The sequence below is a fragment of the Chrysemys picta genome, chromosome 6, assembly GCF_011386835.1.
Source record: "Chrysemys picta bellii isolate R12L10 chromosome 6, ASM1138683v2, whole genome shotgun sequence".
Taxonomy (NCBI): Eukaryota; Metazoa; Chordata; order Testudines; family Emydidae; genus Chrysemys; species Chrysemys picta.
The window spans coordinates 67385238-67402862 of NC_088796.1; the positions used below are offsets into that span (position 1 = coordinate 67385238).

The 17625-nt window shown below is 40.0% G+C and overlaps 1 protein-coding gene across 4 annotated transcripts in view; it reads right to left on the reverse strand.

Annotated features, from left to right (window-relative positions):
- Window positions 1–17625, reverse strand: part of FBXL17 (F-box and leucine rich repeat protein 17) — a 461401-nt gene that overhangs the window by 428040 nt on the left and 15736 nt on the right. For all 4 annotated transcript variants that reach the window (XR_010588817.1, XM_024106734.3, XM_024106733.3 and 1 more), the window contains exons 3-4: window positions 15107–15364; window positions 4808–4939 (exon numbers count right to left, since the gene is read on the reverse strand). Coding sequence is in view for 3 of the 4 variants with exons in the window: in XM_024106734.3 (XP_023962502.2) it covers window positions 4808–4939; window positions 15107–15364 (390 nt within the window). In the remaining variant the exon portion in view is untranslated. The remainder of the gene's footprint in view (window positions 1–4807; window positions 4940–15106; window positions 15365–17625) is intronic.

Genomic DNA, 17625 nt, shown 5'->3' on the forward strand with positions numbered 1-17625 from the left:
ACATCAGTTGACAGTTCCCAAGGGGGTTTCTGTGATTCAACCCATCACAACTATACTTTTTTTTGGGGGGGGGGGGGAGGGGGGGGGGAGGGGAAGTCTCTGCTGCTGATTACGTACTTCCAGTTCCAAATGAGGTGTGTGGTTGACCAATCTGTTTGTAACTCTGAGGTTCTACTGTACACCATTTAACAGTCAGAAGTTCAGAGCAAAGAATGTGTCTATTTTTTTTGTAAGGTGCCTCGTATGCTTTTGGTGCTATGAACAGCCAGTCACCAAAAAAACAAAAAAGTTTCTTCTTTCCCTGTTCTTACCCACCAGCCTCATAATGGAGTTACTCTGCAACATAAGAGGCAACTGAAGTGTATTCATTGGTCCACATTTCATTGCAAAGCAATCTTCTCTCTAAAAGACATTTTGCTACTGGATGGCTCTGTAATAGCACTGCTTATAACAAATTGTTTGGAACAACCAAAGTCCTATTTATTCCACAGCAAGCTGGACCTAAACTACACCGCAACAGTGCTACAAAACTGGAAGATTTTAGACTGACTCTGGATTAAAAAAAAGAAAGGAAGTGTTTACATATGAAAATGAATAATGAAGAAATTACAGAACCTCTGGTATTACTTTGATATCAAATATAATTTTAAGATATCAAATGAAAATGTAGGGATATGCTACTGATTATTGAACTGGCAACCTACAACTGCATTATAAAAGCTGGAGGGAGCAATGAAGGTTTTGACTGCTGGGTCAGAGGTAGTTGGGGTTTGTATGGAGGTGATCATGGAATGAGTACATTACCTAGCTGTTAAAGTGGTTCTCAATCTTACTTGATCAGGCCCCCTTCTTTGTGTCTGTTGTTTATTCTCCCCCTCCCAAAGTACATATACCACCATCCAACTCTGAAGGCAGAGCAGAGAGCAGCAGCTGCTGGCCAGGCGCCCAGGTCTGAAGGCAGCATGCACCAGCAGCAACACAGAAGTAAGGGTGGCAATGTGGAAAGTGATTTTTGTAAATATCACTTTTCACAGCAGACTTAGCACCCCATTGCCACACTTACTTCTGCACTGCTGATGCCACCCTGGGGCTGACAGCCAGAGTCCAGCCACCTCCAGGTGAGGGACGGGGTGGGCGAAGGAGAGACTGAGCCTAGTGGTGGGGGTCCGAGCTGCCTCCTTTATACCTACCACCAGGGTGTGCGCCGCCCTTCTGCACGAGCCCCAGCCACCTGGGGCTGACAGACCCAAAAAACCACACACACACCCCACACACAGTTCACACCTCCCTTGACACGTTCCCATACTCCCTTGCAAGACCCACCCGCATAGTTTGAGAAATGCGGGTTTCAAATGATCTTCAATGAAACCATTAACAATGCTGACATTTATACTATAATCACTGGGTTTCAGACCCAATCCAGTGAGAAGAGTGGGGAAATTCGCCACTTCCAGGTGTTTTTTCAGGCTGCCTCCAGACTTGAGGTAGCTTCACTGGTTTACTACAACTACTATGCACTACTAAGGTGATGCAAAGTGGCCATAGGATTCTGACTAGAGGTGGCCAGCAAAGAATTCCCCATGTACAGAAATTAGCTGCTAGCCTAAAGCTGGTGGAGGCAGCACACAGCGGCTCCTGTGCCAGCCTTAGTCCTAGACTTGCACCCCAGAAATGTGCATCTTACACTGTTTAAGACCCCTCAATCAGAGTAAGCTCATTTATTAGTTTGTGATTCCTTCACCGAGTATGAACATGCACCAACCTTTGTAATATGAGTAGATTCCTCAAACTTCAGTCAAAAGCACACATGCTTAGGTAAAACATTAAAATAAGTTTATTAACTACAGAAAGATTTTAGATGAATGTAAGTGATATAGGCATAGAAGATCAGAATTGGTTAAATAAAGAAATAAAGATAAAATTGCAGCCTAATTCCTAAACTTTATCAAGCTAAATCAAATTTAAAGCAATAAGGTCTTTCTTACCCAAAAGCCTACAACAGTCTGTGCTAACTAGAAAGTTTGCCAGTTATGACCACTCCCCCCAGTTCAATGATGTATCTGTCTTCCAAATGATCTTGTTGCCTTCAGTATATGTGGTGATGGTGGTGGTGATGTGGCCTTATGATGTCACTGTTCCTTATTTTATACTCTCCTGCAGGTGCTGGAAAAAAAATCTTTGTTGTGTCATAGGGTTAGACATCCCTGCATTCAGTCCTTCATATGAAATGCATTTTCTTGCTTAGACCTTTTGTGTACATGAGGCTTGACTTGCAAGTCTTGTGTTCACAGTTCCTTTGTTATTTCTAAGGAGCTTATCTGTGGGCATTTCCGAGACTCACATGTTTCAGTAACAAACTTATAGCAGGATCTCATAACTTCATATACAATGATGATACATACATGTCAATAGGACACTAATTGTCAACAGATTATGACTTTTCCAATGGTACCTCACAAGGCATACTTTGTACAAATATATATCATAAGCATATACAAGTGGTGAATATGGGGGTACAGGTTATTTTGAGGTACAGTGGGTCACAGCCGGTCATGAGAAAGGGGTATTTAAAGTGGAGTGGCGCTCCACTATGTCTATCCGCCACTAGCTTAAGGTCAGCAAGGGATCTTATGCCACTGCCATAAGTAAGAACAGCTCCAATTTATGCCAGGGCTGGATTGCAGAGTACCAGGGAGCTGCAACCAGCTCCTTGATGTTGCCCCACCTTCCCTGCATTAACCCACGCTCTGGAGCAGAGAAGAATTCAGCCTGCTGACTAAGCATAATAACATTGCAACTACATTCTCAACTGTTATTTTAGCAAATGAAAAGGCTAATTTTTGGGTTTTAAAATGACACCTCTGATTCTGGAGTACAATTCTGAAAGAAGGAGTGGATCCCACAGAAGCAGAATCACAGATTAAACAGGGACCAGAGTATACTGTTTATGCATTTGATACAAAAGTTGAATTTTTACTAATGAGTTTATTTTCACTGTAAACTTGAAGCTTTCTAGTTTTATTCGTTTTTTAACATAAAAGTCTGAGATGAGTCCACATGCAATCTCAGCCACCAAGGAGCACTCTATGCTGCACTACTACACAGTTTCATATTAGAAGAAACAGCCAATGAAATGTACATATTTTCAACTTCTTAGAGAAAGAAGGGAGTTGCTCTGCAATCTTATAGACTGAAGCCACAACAGAACGTTTAGAATGAAAATAGCTTTTCTATAGGATGTTAGTCCATAAAACAGTTACAAAGAAGAAAAAGGATATATGTATACAAATTATGTGTCTTGCATTTTTTTTAATTATTTTGCTAGAGAATGTGTGATTTGAGGGAAGCAGTCAATGGATAAATCTGTCTACAATGACCCTAATAGAAAATTAAAATTTCAGAAATAAATTGAATTATTGTGTAGCAAAATTCTTGGTTTTATGAAAATTCCCTAATGCAAATAGTTAGGATGTCACAAATCAAGGACTATGATTTCAGGTGAGAAATATGAAAATACAATGGGTAAAGACAGATGCCGTAATTAAAATAAAACAGGTACACAGAGTGTAAAATTATACAAGGAACTGCATAACCATATATTTACAGTGATTATGCAAATAGCAGCTAGTTACACATATACATAAAATAACCTGATGTGCACAACTGCAGTTACTACTTATTGAAATCTACATATGCTATTCTACACAAACTGTGGGTCTTCACATCTGGCAGAGTTTGTTTTTTCTGGCTTTCCTTGGAGCACCATTAAATCTAACTCTAAGCAAAAAGACAGCCTTTTGGAGAAGAGAAGAGAAAAAAAAAAAAAACCACACACCACACACACCTTTTTTCCCCACCAATGGACTCTGGAGTGTTGGGGGCTGCAGGAAACAGCAGCCAGCACATCCCTTGGCCCACGCCGCATCCTGCAGCCCCCATTGGCCTGGAACGGCAAACCGATCGGCCAAACCTGCGGACGCTGCAGGTAAACAAACTGTCCCGGCCCACCAGCGGACTTCCCTGACGGGCCGCGTGCCAAAAGTTGCCGATCCCTGCTCTACCCTATTGCTTTCAGCAGTTGCTGGCTTTGATGGTAACAACTTGTCACTTCAGAGATGGCCTCCAATATCTAGGTCACAAAAGACCCTGTATTACTCTTCAAGAAATGTTACTTTCACAGTTATATCTGCCTTTTATCATCTAAAGAACATTGCTCTACTGGAACCTGATTGAGATATAGTTTCACATTTCCAGATTAGACTACTAACTTGTTGTACTTGCAAGTATTTCTGATCAGGCATTACAAAAAACTACACATCTGAAACTTCAGAGGAAGTGGCACTGATTTCCTGTTACACTCTTACCAATACGTTGTTTAATTATTGCATAAGATTTTGAATGGACTTGACCTGTTCTTATCTTATCTATATGGTGCCTGAACACATTTTATAACAAATCTATATCTAGACTGAAGCAGTTTCAAAAAAAAGTCTGCAACAAGTGCAAAAAACACACACTTAACTGGAGTGGTGTTAGATATGCTGTCCTCCAAGAGGATTAAATCAGTACATACCAAAAGAGTTTTGACATTCAGTTTGTCAGTCAACAGCTGTGTTATCTATAGAGAACTGAAAATCTCAAATTGGGGAGAAGTTGTTTTAGCAACTTCAAAAAAAGTATTTATTTAGAAATAGCATTCAGAATTGAAATCTAGAGAAAATATTGATGCTGAAAAGTTGGAAACCGGATAGGACAAAGGACAGCATGAGCATTTTTAAAAACTACATATATTTCAACAAGTACTTACTAATTTGTTTTCCTGCATGTATATTCTTTGCAACTTCAGACATCCTTTAGCTATAATGATCATTCCTTCATCTGAGATCTTGTAACACTGGCCAAAATGAATGTCTTTCAGTTCTTTGCACTTTGAGCCCAGCTGCAAGTAAATAAATTAATATGTTAATACTTAAAGAAAAACAGCAAACATACAAGAATATGAACTTATTTGTAGCATGTTTTTGAAGGATATGCTCATCTGGAAAATACACTAGTGTTATTCACAAACAAGAAAAAATGATTGTTGTGTTCCTATAGTCTGATGCAATTGAAGAACCTCTAAGAAGGAGTTTACAACATTGCCTAGGAAAATCAGATTTTTGACAGGACAACTTTGAGCAGCCCAGGATGATTGTGCCCCACACCAATTCCAAACACATTTGTTTTAATATATAATTTTGTTGTAAATACCAGTTTAAAATATATCTTCATTAATTCTAATCCTCCTTAAGCTTTCAGAGGCATACCTAACAAGAATAAAAGCAGTCAAAATCAACCAACTTTCTCTTTCATTCTGCAAGTTAGATACTCAAAGCTTAGTTCCAAATGGCAGCCAAGCCTTGAAAAACTCAGGCATAAATAGCCAAAATTTATAATATAATGGCACATTTGAGATAAAATTACTTGTCAATTGATTAAATAACTAGGTGCCAAAGTAACCACTGAAGAGAAAATGGGGGGTTTATAGGCAGCAGTTGGGAAAAAGAGTAACTAACTGCAGACCTAGCAGCCAACTGTGCAACCAATGGCAAATAAAAACAACTTCCTGAAAGCAAAGATGACCTCAAAAAGTTCAGAGATAACAGGCAGTTTTTCCAGAGCCCCTTCATTTACTGACCAGGAAACTTGGTTCAATATACACCTCTACCCCGATATAACGCTGTCCTCAGGAGCCAAAAAATCTTACCGCATTATAGGTGAAACAGCGTTATATCAAAATTGCTTTGATCTTCCAGAGTGCGCAGCCCCACCCCTCTGGAGTGCTGCTTTACCACGTTATATCTGAAATCGTGTTACATCGGGTCACATTATATCGGGGTAGAGATGTACTATCACACAGACCCTTGTAAAGAAAATTGAGAACTAACAGCTCCTGCTGACCATACTTACGCTTGGTGTAAGTAAATAAATATATATGATCCTAAACTGATTTTCAGAGTAATCAGGTGAGTTGAAGAAAACTACAAAAATTTTAAAGAGTATTCTTATACCTCTTTTTTCTTTTCATTTTAGTTTCCTTCATTGATGAAAAAGAGCCAAACAGTATTAAATAACCCAGATAATGTACTTGTATTTCCTGCATGAGAAGCCAAAAAAATGCTCCAATCGATTAGTTTGTTTTCTAAGAACACACATGGAAGAATCTGAACAAAACTCTTATTCATGTGTTTTAGAAACTCCTCAGATATGGAAGTAAAGAAGTTGTGCAGTCCCATTCAGGACTGCAGCTACAATGTGTTTATATATTTTATAGATATGCAGTAGTGCCTCTATTAAGGCTAAGATCAGTTTTTCCCTTTTAATAAGGATTCAACTTCTTTATTTCAGACACACCATAAAGTACATCTTCCCCAAACTTTTAGTACTTTGAGCTGTGGACAAAAAAAAGTTCTGGTGATTTTAAAATAAAATTTGTTAATTTTTTAAAATGTGAGAAACGTGGTTAAAGAGCTGGCTTGCTGTCCTTCAATTCAGTTAAATCATTAACCGCATTCAGCCAGCATATATATTTAAAAAACTAGGTTGTAATTAGGAAAGTTAACACCTGTAACAAATTCTGGAAATTTTATTACAAGTCTCCTGATATTTAATATTTTACTTAAAGCCCAAGCTTCTGGGGCTGAGAATTTCAGCTCTCATTTAGAAAACAAGTCTTAAGCCCTTATAGTTACAAAGAAAAGCCTGAAAAAATGTGACATATATCCTGAAGGCTCAGAAAGCAAAAGGCCAATAAAAAGAACCTAAACGTTTATTTTTTAGAGCTCATGAGTTAAAACAAACTAATGATTTTTTGTGGACTGATGCGTTAAACAACATTTGATGTTGGATATTCTGTTTCAATTTTTTCTTCTAATATTCCCCATTATTTTTCATGTACTCAAAAGAGTCACCATTTACCATAACTTAAAATTAGACCAACATTACTGAATGAGATTTAAACTAATCTGGAGATGAGAAGAGACCAGCAGTTCGGAGAACATCTTTGCGCAATTGTGAATTCCATTTGATTTCATGAACACCAACTATACTTGTAACAGTCAGTGCAGATTAGAACCTCCATTATGTGGCAAAAAACAGACTGCATGAGAAGCTGAAATAAGGCCATCGACTTTGGACGGTCCTACCCTGCTGGTATAACGAGGGCTGGTGGCTAAGCCACTGACTTTTAAAGACCCTCTCTGCCAGCACTCTCACTTCCAGGCTGGAGCACAGAAGAAAAACAGCGTAAGAAAAGAAGCAAGTAAAGGTGTCACAGACTGATATTTAAAGAGAGACGCTTTCTGCACCAGGGAACCATACCATCTCCAAAAAGAGAAGATACACTGGAAGAGTGAGGGCTTGGACTCCTCCCAGGACAATAATCAAAACCCCCATGAACACTCAGGAGTGCTAAGGACTCTAAGGAGGAATCATATATAGGTTTTTGTTCTTTTGCCTATATCTGTAGGTCTCCTGTGCTGTAGAAGTATGAAGTGCATGTGTTTTCTTTTCCAAGTGCCTTCTTTTCCAAGACTTGGCAGAACTCCTCCTCTTGCTGGGCACTCCCCAATCTATTGTGTTTGGTGCCCACCTCATTGGGCTCTGTGGGCTTTTTTAACGCTAAGTCTGAACAGAGTCCAGGCACCACCCCTGGCTTAGGGCCTCTAGGCACACTCAGGTTACAGATCCTCTGCATAGCACCTCCTTCCGAGAATGGAGACTCCGCAGTCCAAATGCTTAGGTTACAGGACCAGTGTTGACCCCTCCAGCTCTCCCCACTGTACTTAAGCACATCCTCTCCCAGCAACATAGGCACTTCTGGGTTTACAATTTAATGCTTCCAGGTCACACGATAGTGAAAGTCAGCAAGGACACAGATTTTGCACTGTAGTCTAAGAATATCAGTAGCTTTACTTAGGTAGCATGAGAAATACATGAAGCTACACAAAATCACACACACACGTCCCAGCCTCAGGTTCCTCACCACTCTGGAGAGTTCTTTGGGCTTGGTGAATCCTCTGGGGCATCCATGGTCTTTCTCCAGCAACTCATGGCTTCTCTTCAGAATCACGAAGCTTTCTAGGTCAGTTAGCTTTCTCTGACCTTGGCTGTCCTGCAGTTAAACCAGACCTCTTCTGCTGCTAGGGAAAATATGCTCATCTCTTCCTCTCTCCTGCCAATAGCTTCTTAAAGTCTCTGAAAGTCTCTCAAATTTATATATTCACCCACCAACCCCAGGTTGTTTCTTTGTGCTGCTCCTGGTGATTTTCCACTCTTTGTTCACTATCCCCCTTCAGGGAAACTTGATCAACTACAGGTTTCAGAGTGGTAGATGTGTTAGTCTGTATCAGCAAAAATGATGAGGAGTCCTTTTGGCACCTTACAGACTAACAAATTTATTTGGGCATAAGCTTTCATGGGCTAGATGTATGGAGTGGAAAATACAAGAGCAGGTATAAATACATGAAAGGATGGGAGTTGCCTTACCAAGTGTGAGGTCAGTCTAACAAGACAATTCAATTAACAGCAGGATACCAAGGGAGGAAAAATAACTTTTGAAGTGGTAATGAGAGTGGCCCATTTCAGACAGTTGACAAAAAGGTGTGAGTAACAGTAGCGGGTAATTAGTATTGGGGAAAATAGGTTTAGGTTTTGTAATGACCCAACCACTCGCAGTCTTTATTCAGGCCTAATCTGATGATGTTCAGTTTGCAAATTAATTCCAGTTCTGTAGTTTCACGTTGGAGTCTGTTTTTGAAGTTTTTTTTGTTGAAGAATTGCCACTTTTAGGTCTGTTATTAAGTGACCAGAGAGACTGAAGTGTTCTCCTACTGGTTTTTGAATGTTATAATTCTTGATGTCAGATTTGTGTCCATTTATTCTTTTGCATAGAGACTGTCCAGTATGGCCAATGTACATGGCAGAGGGGCATTGCTGGCACATGATGGCATATATCACATTGGTAGATGTGCAGGTGAACGAGCCCCTAATGGTGTGGCCGATGTGGTTAGGTCTTATGATGGTGTCCCTTGAATAGATATGTGGATAGGGTTGGCACCGGGGTTTGGTTCCTGGGTTGGTGTTTTTGTTGTGTGGTGTGTAGTTGCTGGTAAGTATTTGCTTCAGGTTTGGGGACTGTCTGTAAGCGAGGACTGGCCTGTCTCCCAAGGTCTGAGAGTGAGGGATCGGTTGTAGATCCTTCATGATGCGCTGGAGAGGTTTTAATGGGGGGCTGTAGGTGATGGCTAGTGGCGTTCTGTTACTTTCTTTGTTGGGCCTGTCTTATAGTAGGTGACTTCTGGGTACCCTTTTGGCTCTGTCAATCTGTTTCTTCACTTCACCAGATGGGTAATGTAGTTTTAAGAACGCTTGATAGAGATCCTGTAGGAGTTTTTCTGTCTGAGGGATCAGAGCAAATGCAGTTGTAGCTTAGAGCTTGGCTGTAGACAATGGATCGTGTGATGTGGTCTGGATGAAGCTAGAGGCACGTAGGTAAGTATAGCGGTCAGTAGATTTCCGGTATAGGGTGGTGTTTCTGTGACCATCGCTTATTAGCACTGTAGTGTCTAGGAAATGGATCTCTTGTGTGGACTGGTCCAGGCTGAGGTTGATGATGGGATGGAAATTGTTGAAATCTTGGTGGAATTTCTCAAGGGCCTCCTTCCCATGGGTCCAGATGATGAAGAGGTCATCAATGTAGCGCAAGTAGAGTAGGGACATAAGGGGACAAGAGCTGAGGAAATGTTGTTCTAAGTCAGCCATAAAATTGTTGGCATACCCTAGGGCCATGCAGGTACCCATAGCAGTCCCACTGGCTTGAAGGTATAAATTGTCCCCAAATCTGAAATAGTTGTGGGTGAGGACAAAGTCACAAAGTTCAGCTACCAGGTTTGCGGTGATGGTATCAGTGATGCTATTTCTGATGGCTTGTAGTCCATCTTTGTGTGGAATGTTTGTGTAGAGCGCTTCTACATCCATAGTGGCTAGGATGGTGTTTTCTGGAAGATCACCAAAGGATTGTAGTTTCCTCAAGAAGTCAGTAGTGTCTTGAAGATAGCTGGGAGTGCTGGTAGCGTAGAGCCTGAGGAGAGAGTCTACATAGCCAGACAATTCTGTTATCAGGGTGCCAATGCCTGAGATGATGGGGCATCCAGGATTCGGGGTAGCAGATAGAATACCCCTGGTCAGGACTCTAGGGGTGTGTCAGTGTAGATTTGTTCCTATGCTTCTTTAGGGAGTTTCTTGAGCAAATGGTGAAGTTTCTTTTGGTATTCCTCAGTGGGGTCAGAGGGTAATGGCCTGTAGAATGTGGTGTCAGTTGTCTAGCAGCCCTTTCCCCCCCCCCCCCCCCCCCCACTATCCATTGTTTGGTCAGAGCACAGTCATTATGGTTAACAATTCTCCATTGTCCTGGTCTGGTAGATATGCACTACAGCCCCTATCAGCAAATGGTGGATTCCATATGCAGAAAAAGGCCCCCGTAATACAACAAAAATTTCATAGCAATCTGAACTCCTAAATTTGTAAATATACACATTTCCCAAATCACCACATCTTCACCTGTCATGCAGTCCCCAAACAGTTAAGCTATAATTCAGAATGCGCACAAGGATGGACCTCAGGGGAGAGCATGCATTAGCTACTGGGGAGGCATGGGGGATTTTAGCACTAGTCTCAGAGCTGAAGGCAGTGGGACTACAGGATTCAAGCAGAGGTGCCAGACAGGGCGTCTGCACCCTGACAGTGTGCCGGAGAGACCAGAACTGCAGAAGTGTCTGGATACTACAGATTCAGATGGCTTGAGAGGACAGGGAATCCAAAAGATGGGTCCAGTACAGCAGACTGGTTATATCCACAAGTGAGAATGCTGCCTGAGCTGTAAAAAACAGATTCTAGGCTGCCTCTTTATGATGATGTTTGCCATAAACAGTATCTCTATGGTTATAATCCTAAAGAATCCAATCAGGAGTCATCTAATCGGATTGTAACCTACAGCATAGTCCCCCAAACCCACCCATGACCACAGACTTGTAACTATGCCTGAAGTCACTCTGGGAAATGTTCTATCCATCTTTTCCTGGATGCCAGAGCTTGGAAGTATCAACTACAGATCACAAGCCAGAGCCCCCCACTCCTCCAGCCAGGGAACAGGGCAGCCCAACCATCAGTGACAACCCCCTCCTACCACGCAATGGGATAGAAGACGATGCAGCACTTGGCAAGATCCACAAATACCAGTAACGTGGGCACCATTGTGCTGGAGTTAAGGAGAGTATAGACAGATCCCACAACACACAGTTCTGACAACGTTCTGAATTCAATTGCTCTGTCTTCCAGATTTTCTCCAATCTGTTTGTAAAGGAGATTTCCACCATTGTTCCATAATGTGAACCTTCATCTCCCTCCTTACATCCTTTGATTAGAATTGATATAGGTAACTGACATTAAAATCATTAGAATCTCTCACTGAAGTGAACAAGATAGTTCTAAAACAATAAGGACCATTGTTTCAGGTCTCTGCAAACACAGATCAATATTACTGCCTTGGTTAGACTCAAAATTAAAGCTTAGATTCTGGGGCACAACCTGGCAGTTTAAGGGAGGTGCCAATACACTGTACTGACCAGGGGTCAAATTGGGGAAGGGCTAGGGGAGAGCATCTAGAGTTAAGGTCTCTTTGTACTTTTGCCTGGCAAAATAGTCTGTAGTTAGATGCCAAATATCTATCAAACCAAAAAAAAAAAAAAAGTGTCAGTGTTGTGCAGGTGCCATTTCAATGGATCACTTTTTGTCTGCTATGAAAAAAAAAAAAAAAAAAAAAAAAAAAAAAAAAAAAAAAGAGACCTTTCCTATGAAAGTTTCTCTAACAAACGTAGAACTGAATTTCCTCATATAGGGAAGGTGACTGTTTTCCTTGCCTGTTCACACAGATATGGCTATGATGTTGTCACTAATGATAGCATGTGGCAGCCTTCTACTGAAATTATTGCCCAATAAGTTAATCAGGTTGCTCAGTGATCTAGACCATTGATACACCTGTGACATTCCTGTGGAGACCACTGATCCTGGACTAACCTGTCTGAGGAATCAAAGTCCACAGTCAAAAAGTCCATTTGTTGTCATCACCATTCTCTCTGGTTCTGAAATAAGTTGCCCTCATCAGAACCTGAACTTAGTTCACTACCAGCTTCAAGATGATTTTCTTTGCTTAAGAATATAAGAATGGCCATACTGGGTCAGACCAAAGGTCCATCCAGCCCAGTATCTACCAACAGTGACCAATGTCAGGTGCCCCAGAGGGAGTGAACTTAACAGGTAATGATCAAGTGACTCTAGCATCAATCTGTCCAGTTACATAGAATCTGTCCCACATAGTAGCTGTGTATAAAAATTAGACATGATTGTAGGTTCACTTGTTTGTTTTAATATCAAGCTTTATATGTACAATCTTTACATTTCTTATTAACTGCACTATTAAAAAAAAAATCTGAAAATTCATTTCACTTGACCAAACCTGCCAGACTCCAGAATCTTTCCTGATACAGATGATATCACAAACACTAATAGTACTGGAAACTTGAAGTCATACAGTCTTTTAGGCAACTGTGATCTCCAAGTGTAGTTGGGGAAATAAACTTCTTTTGATCAAACCAGTGTGTTGTGTTTTGTTGAAGATGAATATTTTTGACTTACTCCCCAACATCAATTTTTCCATCACCTTCAAAGGTCTGCTGATGCCTGGGTGAGCTTTGAAAAAAGTGATTGAATTTACATGATCTAGTCTGCATTTTTTATTATTAAAAACACTAGATAATTGTGTGACTATAGGATCTATGTTCCTTAACAATTCATCTGTTCCTGTTACTTACCTTTACTGCAGAGGCTAGATAAGAATAATCCAGGAATTGTTCTTGCTCAGGCAAACAAGGAGAGAAGTATTGGGGAGGTCTATAGAAAGAGTTGGGGGTGGGCTATTAAAGAGGTGGAAGGAAATATTACAACACATTTATTTCCCAGAAAAAAAAGGCAGCAACCTAATAACCAGAAATTGTTGGAAGAGGGGCTGGAGAACTGAGACAAAAACTAGAAACTAGAGATGTTTCTTCCCTCATTGGTGTTTCCTATCCCTACATGCAATTCTAAACTCTATGGTTTTTCTCTTCCTCTTCACCACTGGTGTATGAAAAATTGTAACAATCTGGAGTTTGAAACATAAAACAAATGAATAATCGTTCTAAAAAAAAAAAAAAAAAACAGATGTTTTTTAAGACTGATTTATTTTAATATGAAAAACATTCATGGAAATGTCAACTTTCCACACAATATGAAAACTCAATCAATAACAAAAAAAAAAAAAAAAAAAAAAAAAAAAAAAAACCACCCACCAAGTCTCCCATTAATTAGTCAAGTTCTACTTTGAAGGTCTATTTTGCTTTAAATAGATTTTAGCTTAAGGGGTCTCCCAATGTTTGTTCTTTTAACTGTGATTTCAGAGGCAGAAATTAAAAAAAAAATCCAGATGGAAGGGGGAGAAAGAAAAAAAAAAAAAAAAAAAAGTAAAAAGTAACTTCTTCTAGTTTTTAAAGTAGAACAGCTTACTATGCCCATTTAATAGGAAAATACCCGCAAAAGGGAAATTAGAAGCCACAGTATTTAGGGTGAAAGAATACAGAGCAAGAGAAAATAATTCAAATCCTGAGGCAAAGTTCAGAACTCCTGCATCCTGACCAAAGACAAAAGACATAAGCTTGTTTTGTTAAAATATTATGTTTGCTGTTGAAGAAAAAAATCCAGAATACACAACGTTTTTGTTTTGGTTAAATAAAACAATTTAAATGTCTAAATTCTAAATTAAATTAATGGAGATATCCTAGAACTGGAAGGGACCTTGAAAGGTCATCGAGTCCAGCCCCCTGCCTTCACTAGCAGGACCAAGTACTGATTTTTCCCCCAGATCCCTAAGTGGCCCCCTCAAGGATTGAGCTCACAACCCTGGGTTTAACAGGCCAATGCTCAAACCACTGAGCTATCCCTCCCCTGCCACGTTCTATCTGGTGATGTTCTCCTCCTAATACAGCATGCCAAGAAAATCCTCCAAATATTAATGATTAACCCATTGAATTGGAGATATTTATGAAGTCATTGGGAGGGGAACTATTGGCTTCAATTACCTTGGTAAATGAAATAACCAAATAATCATTCATTTTCTGATATACTGTAGCTGTAAAACTAATCTGAAAAGTTTTCAAAATAAATCACTGTTTAAAAATGTATAGTGTATACCTTCTAAAAATGAAACCTACATCTATCTCTGAGTTGTAAAGAATATGTATTAAGGTTATAACAACCAACAAGAACGCACTTTTATGTAGAAAGCCATGATTAAATCAAGTCTTCCTGACTAGTGATTTAAATCATGATTTAAGTCAAATCCACCGTCGATACCACTCAAGAAAGATCTTGGAGTCCTTGTGGATAGTTCTCGGAAGACATTCACTCCATGTACAGCGGCAGTCAAAAAACAAACAGAACGTTGGGAATCATTAACAAAAGGATAGATGATAAGAAGACAAAAAATATATTGCCTCTGTATAAATCTATGGTACGCCCACATCTTTAATACTGTGTGCAGATGTCATCCGATCTCAAAAAAGATGTACTGAAATTGGAAAAGGTTCAGAAAAGGGCACAAAAATCATTAGGGGTATAGAACGGCTTTCGTATGAGGAAAGTAATAAGACAGACTTTTCAGCTTGGAAAAGATATGACGGGGGTATGATAGAGGTCTAAAATTATGACTGGTGTGGAGAAATTAAATAAGGAAGTGTTGTTTACTCCTTCTCATAACACAAGAACGAGGAGTCACCAAATGAAATAGGCAGCAGATTTAAAACAAACAAAAGGAAGTATTTCTTCACACAATGCACAGTCAACCTGTGGAACTCCATCTTCATACAGCTGAAAAGGACTAGCCTGATTTAAGAAGAAAGTCTGTCATCATGACCTAATATTGCTGCAAAAAAGACAGCATCAATTTTGGTATCTTTGACAAAAATTTAAAAGTTACCTGTTTGAGTCCTTCATCAGTGAGCCTGTCTTGATTGCCTACATGGACTTTCTGAAGAAGAGGACATTGGGAGGCAACTGCAATGATAGATGTGTCCGAAAGTTGTTTACATCGGTAGGCAGTATACCTTAGAAGTCCAGGACATTTAAATGCTAGCACACACACTCCTGTATCAGACACATTGCGACAATCAGAAATATTGATTTCAGATATGTTCTGGCTTCTTGATGCAATTTTTTCCAGTAATTCATCAGTGACCTGTCAACAAAATTCAAATTCTCAATTTAATATTCTCATAGTCATCTGATAGTTTAGATTAAAAACATGTATATAGAGAGAGTAACGAAGGAGATATCATATGTGAATATACGAGTACTATGACTTGGCAGGAAGCATTTGCCCAAAGGAGGGGAGGAAAAAGTTCTGTTTAACAGATTCCAAGCATGGATTACTATAAACAACTTGACAGTTACCTTTGTACAAGTCCTGTCCCAATCCCTGATGACAATTAAAGCTATAGCTTTAAACGGCCTGCTCACACCCTCAACAGGGGACCACTGTCTTTCATGGGGGAAAAAAAAATAAGGACTTGTCTGCACTTGAAACACTACAGCTGCACCACTGTAACTCTTCAGCATAGACACTTAGTGCAGCAATGGGAGGGGTGCTCCCATCAGTACAGTTAATCCACCTCCCCAAGAGGTGGTGGCTAGGTCAATGGAAGAATTCTTCTGATGACCTATTATGGTCGGGGGGGGGGGGGGGGGGGGAGACAAGTTGGGCAATTTGTCCCAGGCCTCAGTCCCTGCAGGTGCCCCCACGAGAATATAGTATTGCAACTTTTTTTTTTTTAATATGGAAGGGGCCCCCAGAATTGCCCCAGGCCCCATGAATCCTCTGGGCAGCCCTGACCATGATCTACATTGGTGGTTAGGTCATCTTAACTACCTTGGTCAGGGGTTGGGATTTTTCACACCCGTGTGACATAGCTTAACTTCTGAGTGTAGACCTGGTCTTAATCTCACTCCTGTTGTGGTACTTTTCTATGAACACAATAGAGAGCTATTGTGCTCGTGCTTCTTGGAATTACTCGATATTGTTCTTCGCTGAAGAAGCTATGTATTGGATAGCTTTTGGCAACCATCCAATAGCTGTTACCAAATCAATATTACAGTGATGTCAGTGGTACCCGGTTTTTCAATGACAGCAGCAGCTTGGAGAGTCTGATGATAACTGGAAATCCAATATGTTGACGGGGAAAAAACAATAATAGACTCTTAAAAATAATAATATTCTCATTTAAAAAGAAATAGAAAATTTGATTTTTTTAAAAATATCAGTTAGCCCACGCTCAGTCATCATGAACCAGGAACTGCTATGCACTGCCTTTCACAGCAGTTCCTTAGTAACAGCACTCATCTCCTTGGCATCTAGACACATTTCATCAATTGAAACCAATATTATATTAGCATAACATAAATCTTTTAAAGGAGAAACAACAGCAAAATTCCAGCTGTTTAAGCCTATGAATCAATTAAAAGCTTTACCAAGCAGATGGACAGAGTACAGTACAAAACCAGTCCTTTCAAATGAACAGACAGAAAATCCCTAACAGCAAGAAAGAAAAGTTTATTTTTTAAAAATAGAGGCAAAGCAAACCAAACCAAGCTAAATTGACAAAATTGCTCATAACTCAACACTTACATTGGATGAGATTTTGGTTTTGCTATGGGCAGATGAAAATAAAAATTTTGCCTCCATTTCTTGCACAGTACAGGAATAAACACAATCTGTAAAACAGTGACTTCTAAAAATCATTTAAAAAAAGAAACACACACCCATAAGGATGTGTATTTAAAAAAACTGGTTTAGTAACATATTAAATAATCAGCCAAGTGGACTAATGGTCAAGTATCATAACTGGAAACTCGACAAGGAGCCCCCTACATCAGACCATCAGAACAATACCTCCACTTTAGACTGAGGTCAGGGCTTAACCTTACTTCTTATAAAGCAGGGATGGGCAAACTACGGCACGTGGGCCGAGGCATTTTAAGCCAACCCGCCAGGTCCCGCTGGGGAGTGGGATCTGTGGCTCAGTCCTGTTACACAACATAAGGAATCTAAGGGAGGAGCAAGATGGACTTTATGCTCCGTCTAGAATTCACAAATTTAATTCTGGACTTGGTACACCCAGGGAACACACTCAGACTCCATGTTCAAGTGGTGCACCCTCTACTGATGAAGAGGGTCATATAAAAAAAAAAAAAAAAAAAAAACCACACACCCACCCACAGATACACCTCTCCCTAAGATTATGCTGAACCAAGTACCAACTGGACAAAGATCACAAAAACTAAGTCTAGTAGCAACCAATTCTCAACAATTTAAGCAAAGGCAGGCATCTCATCCAGGATGAGCCATTAGATTGTGGTAGTCCATGCAACAAATAAATGACAGGTAACACACCGCTTGTTTAAAATAGAGCACACCTTCATTCTGTTTTAACAACAGACTTC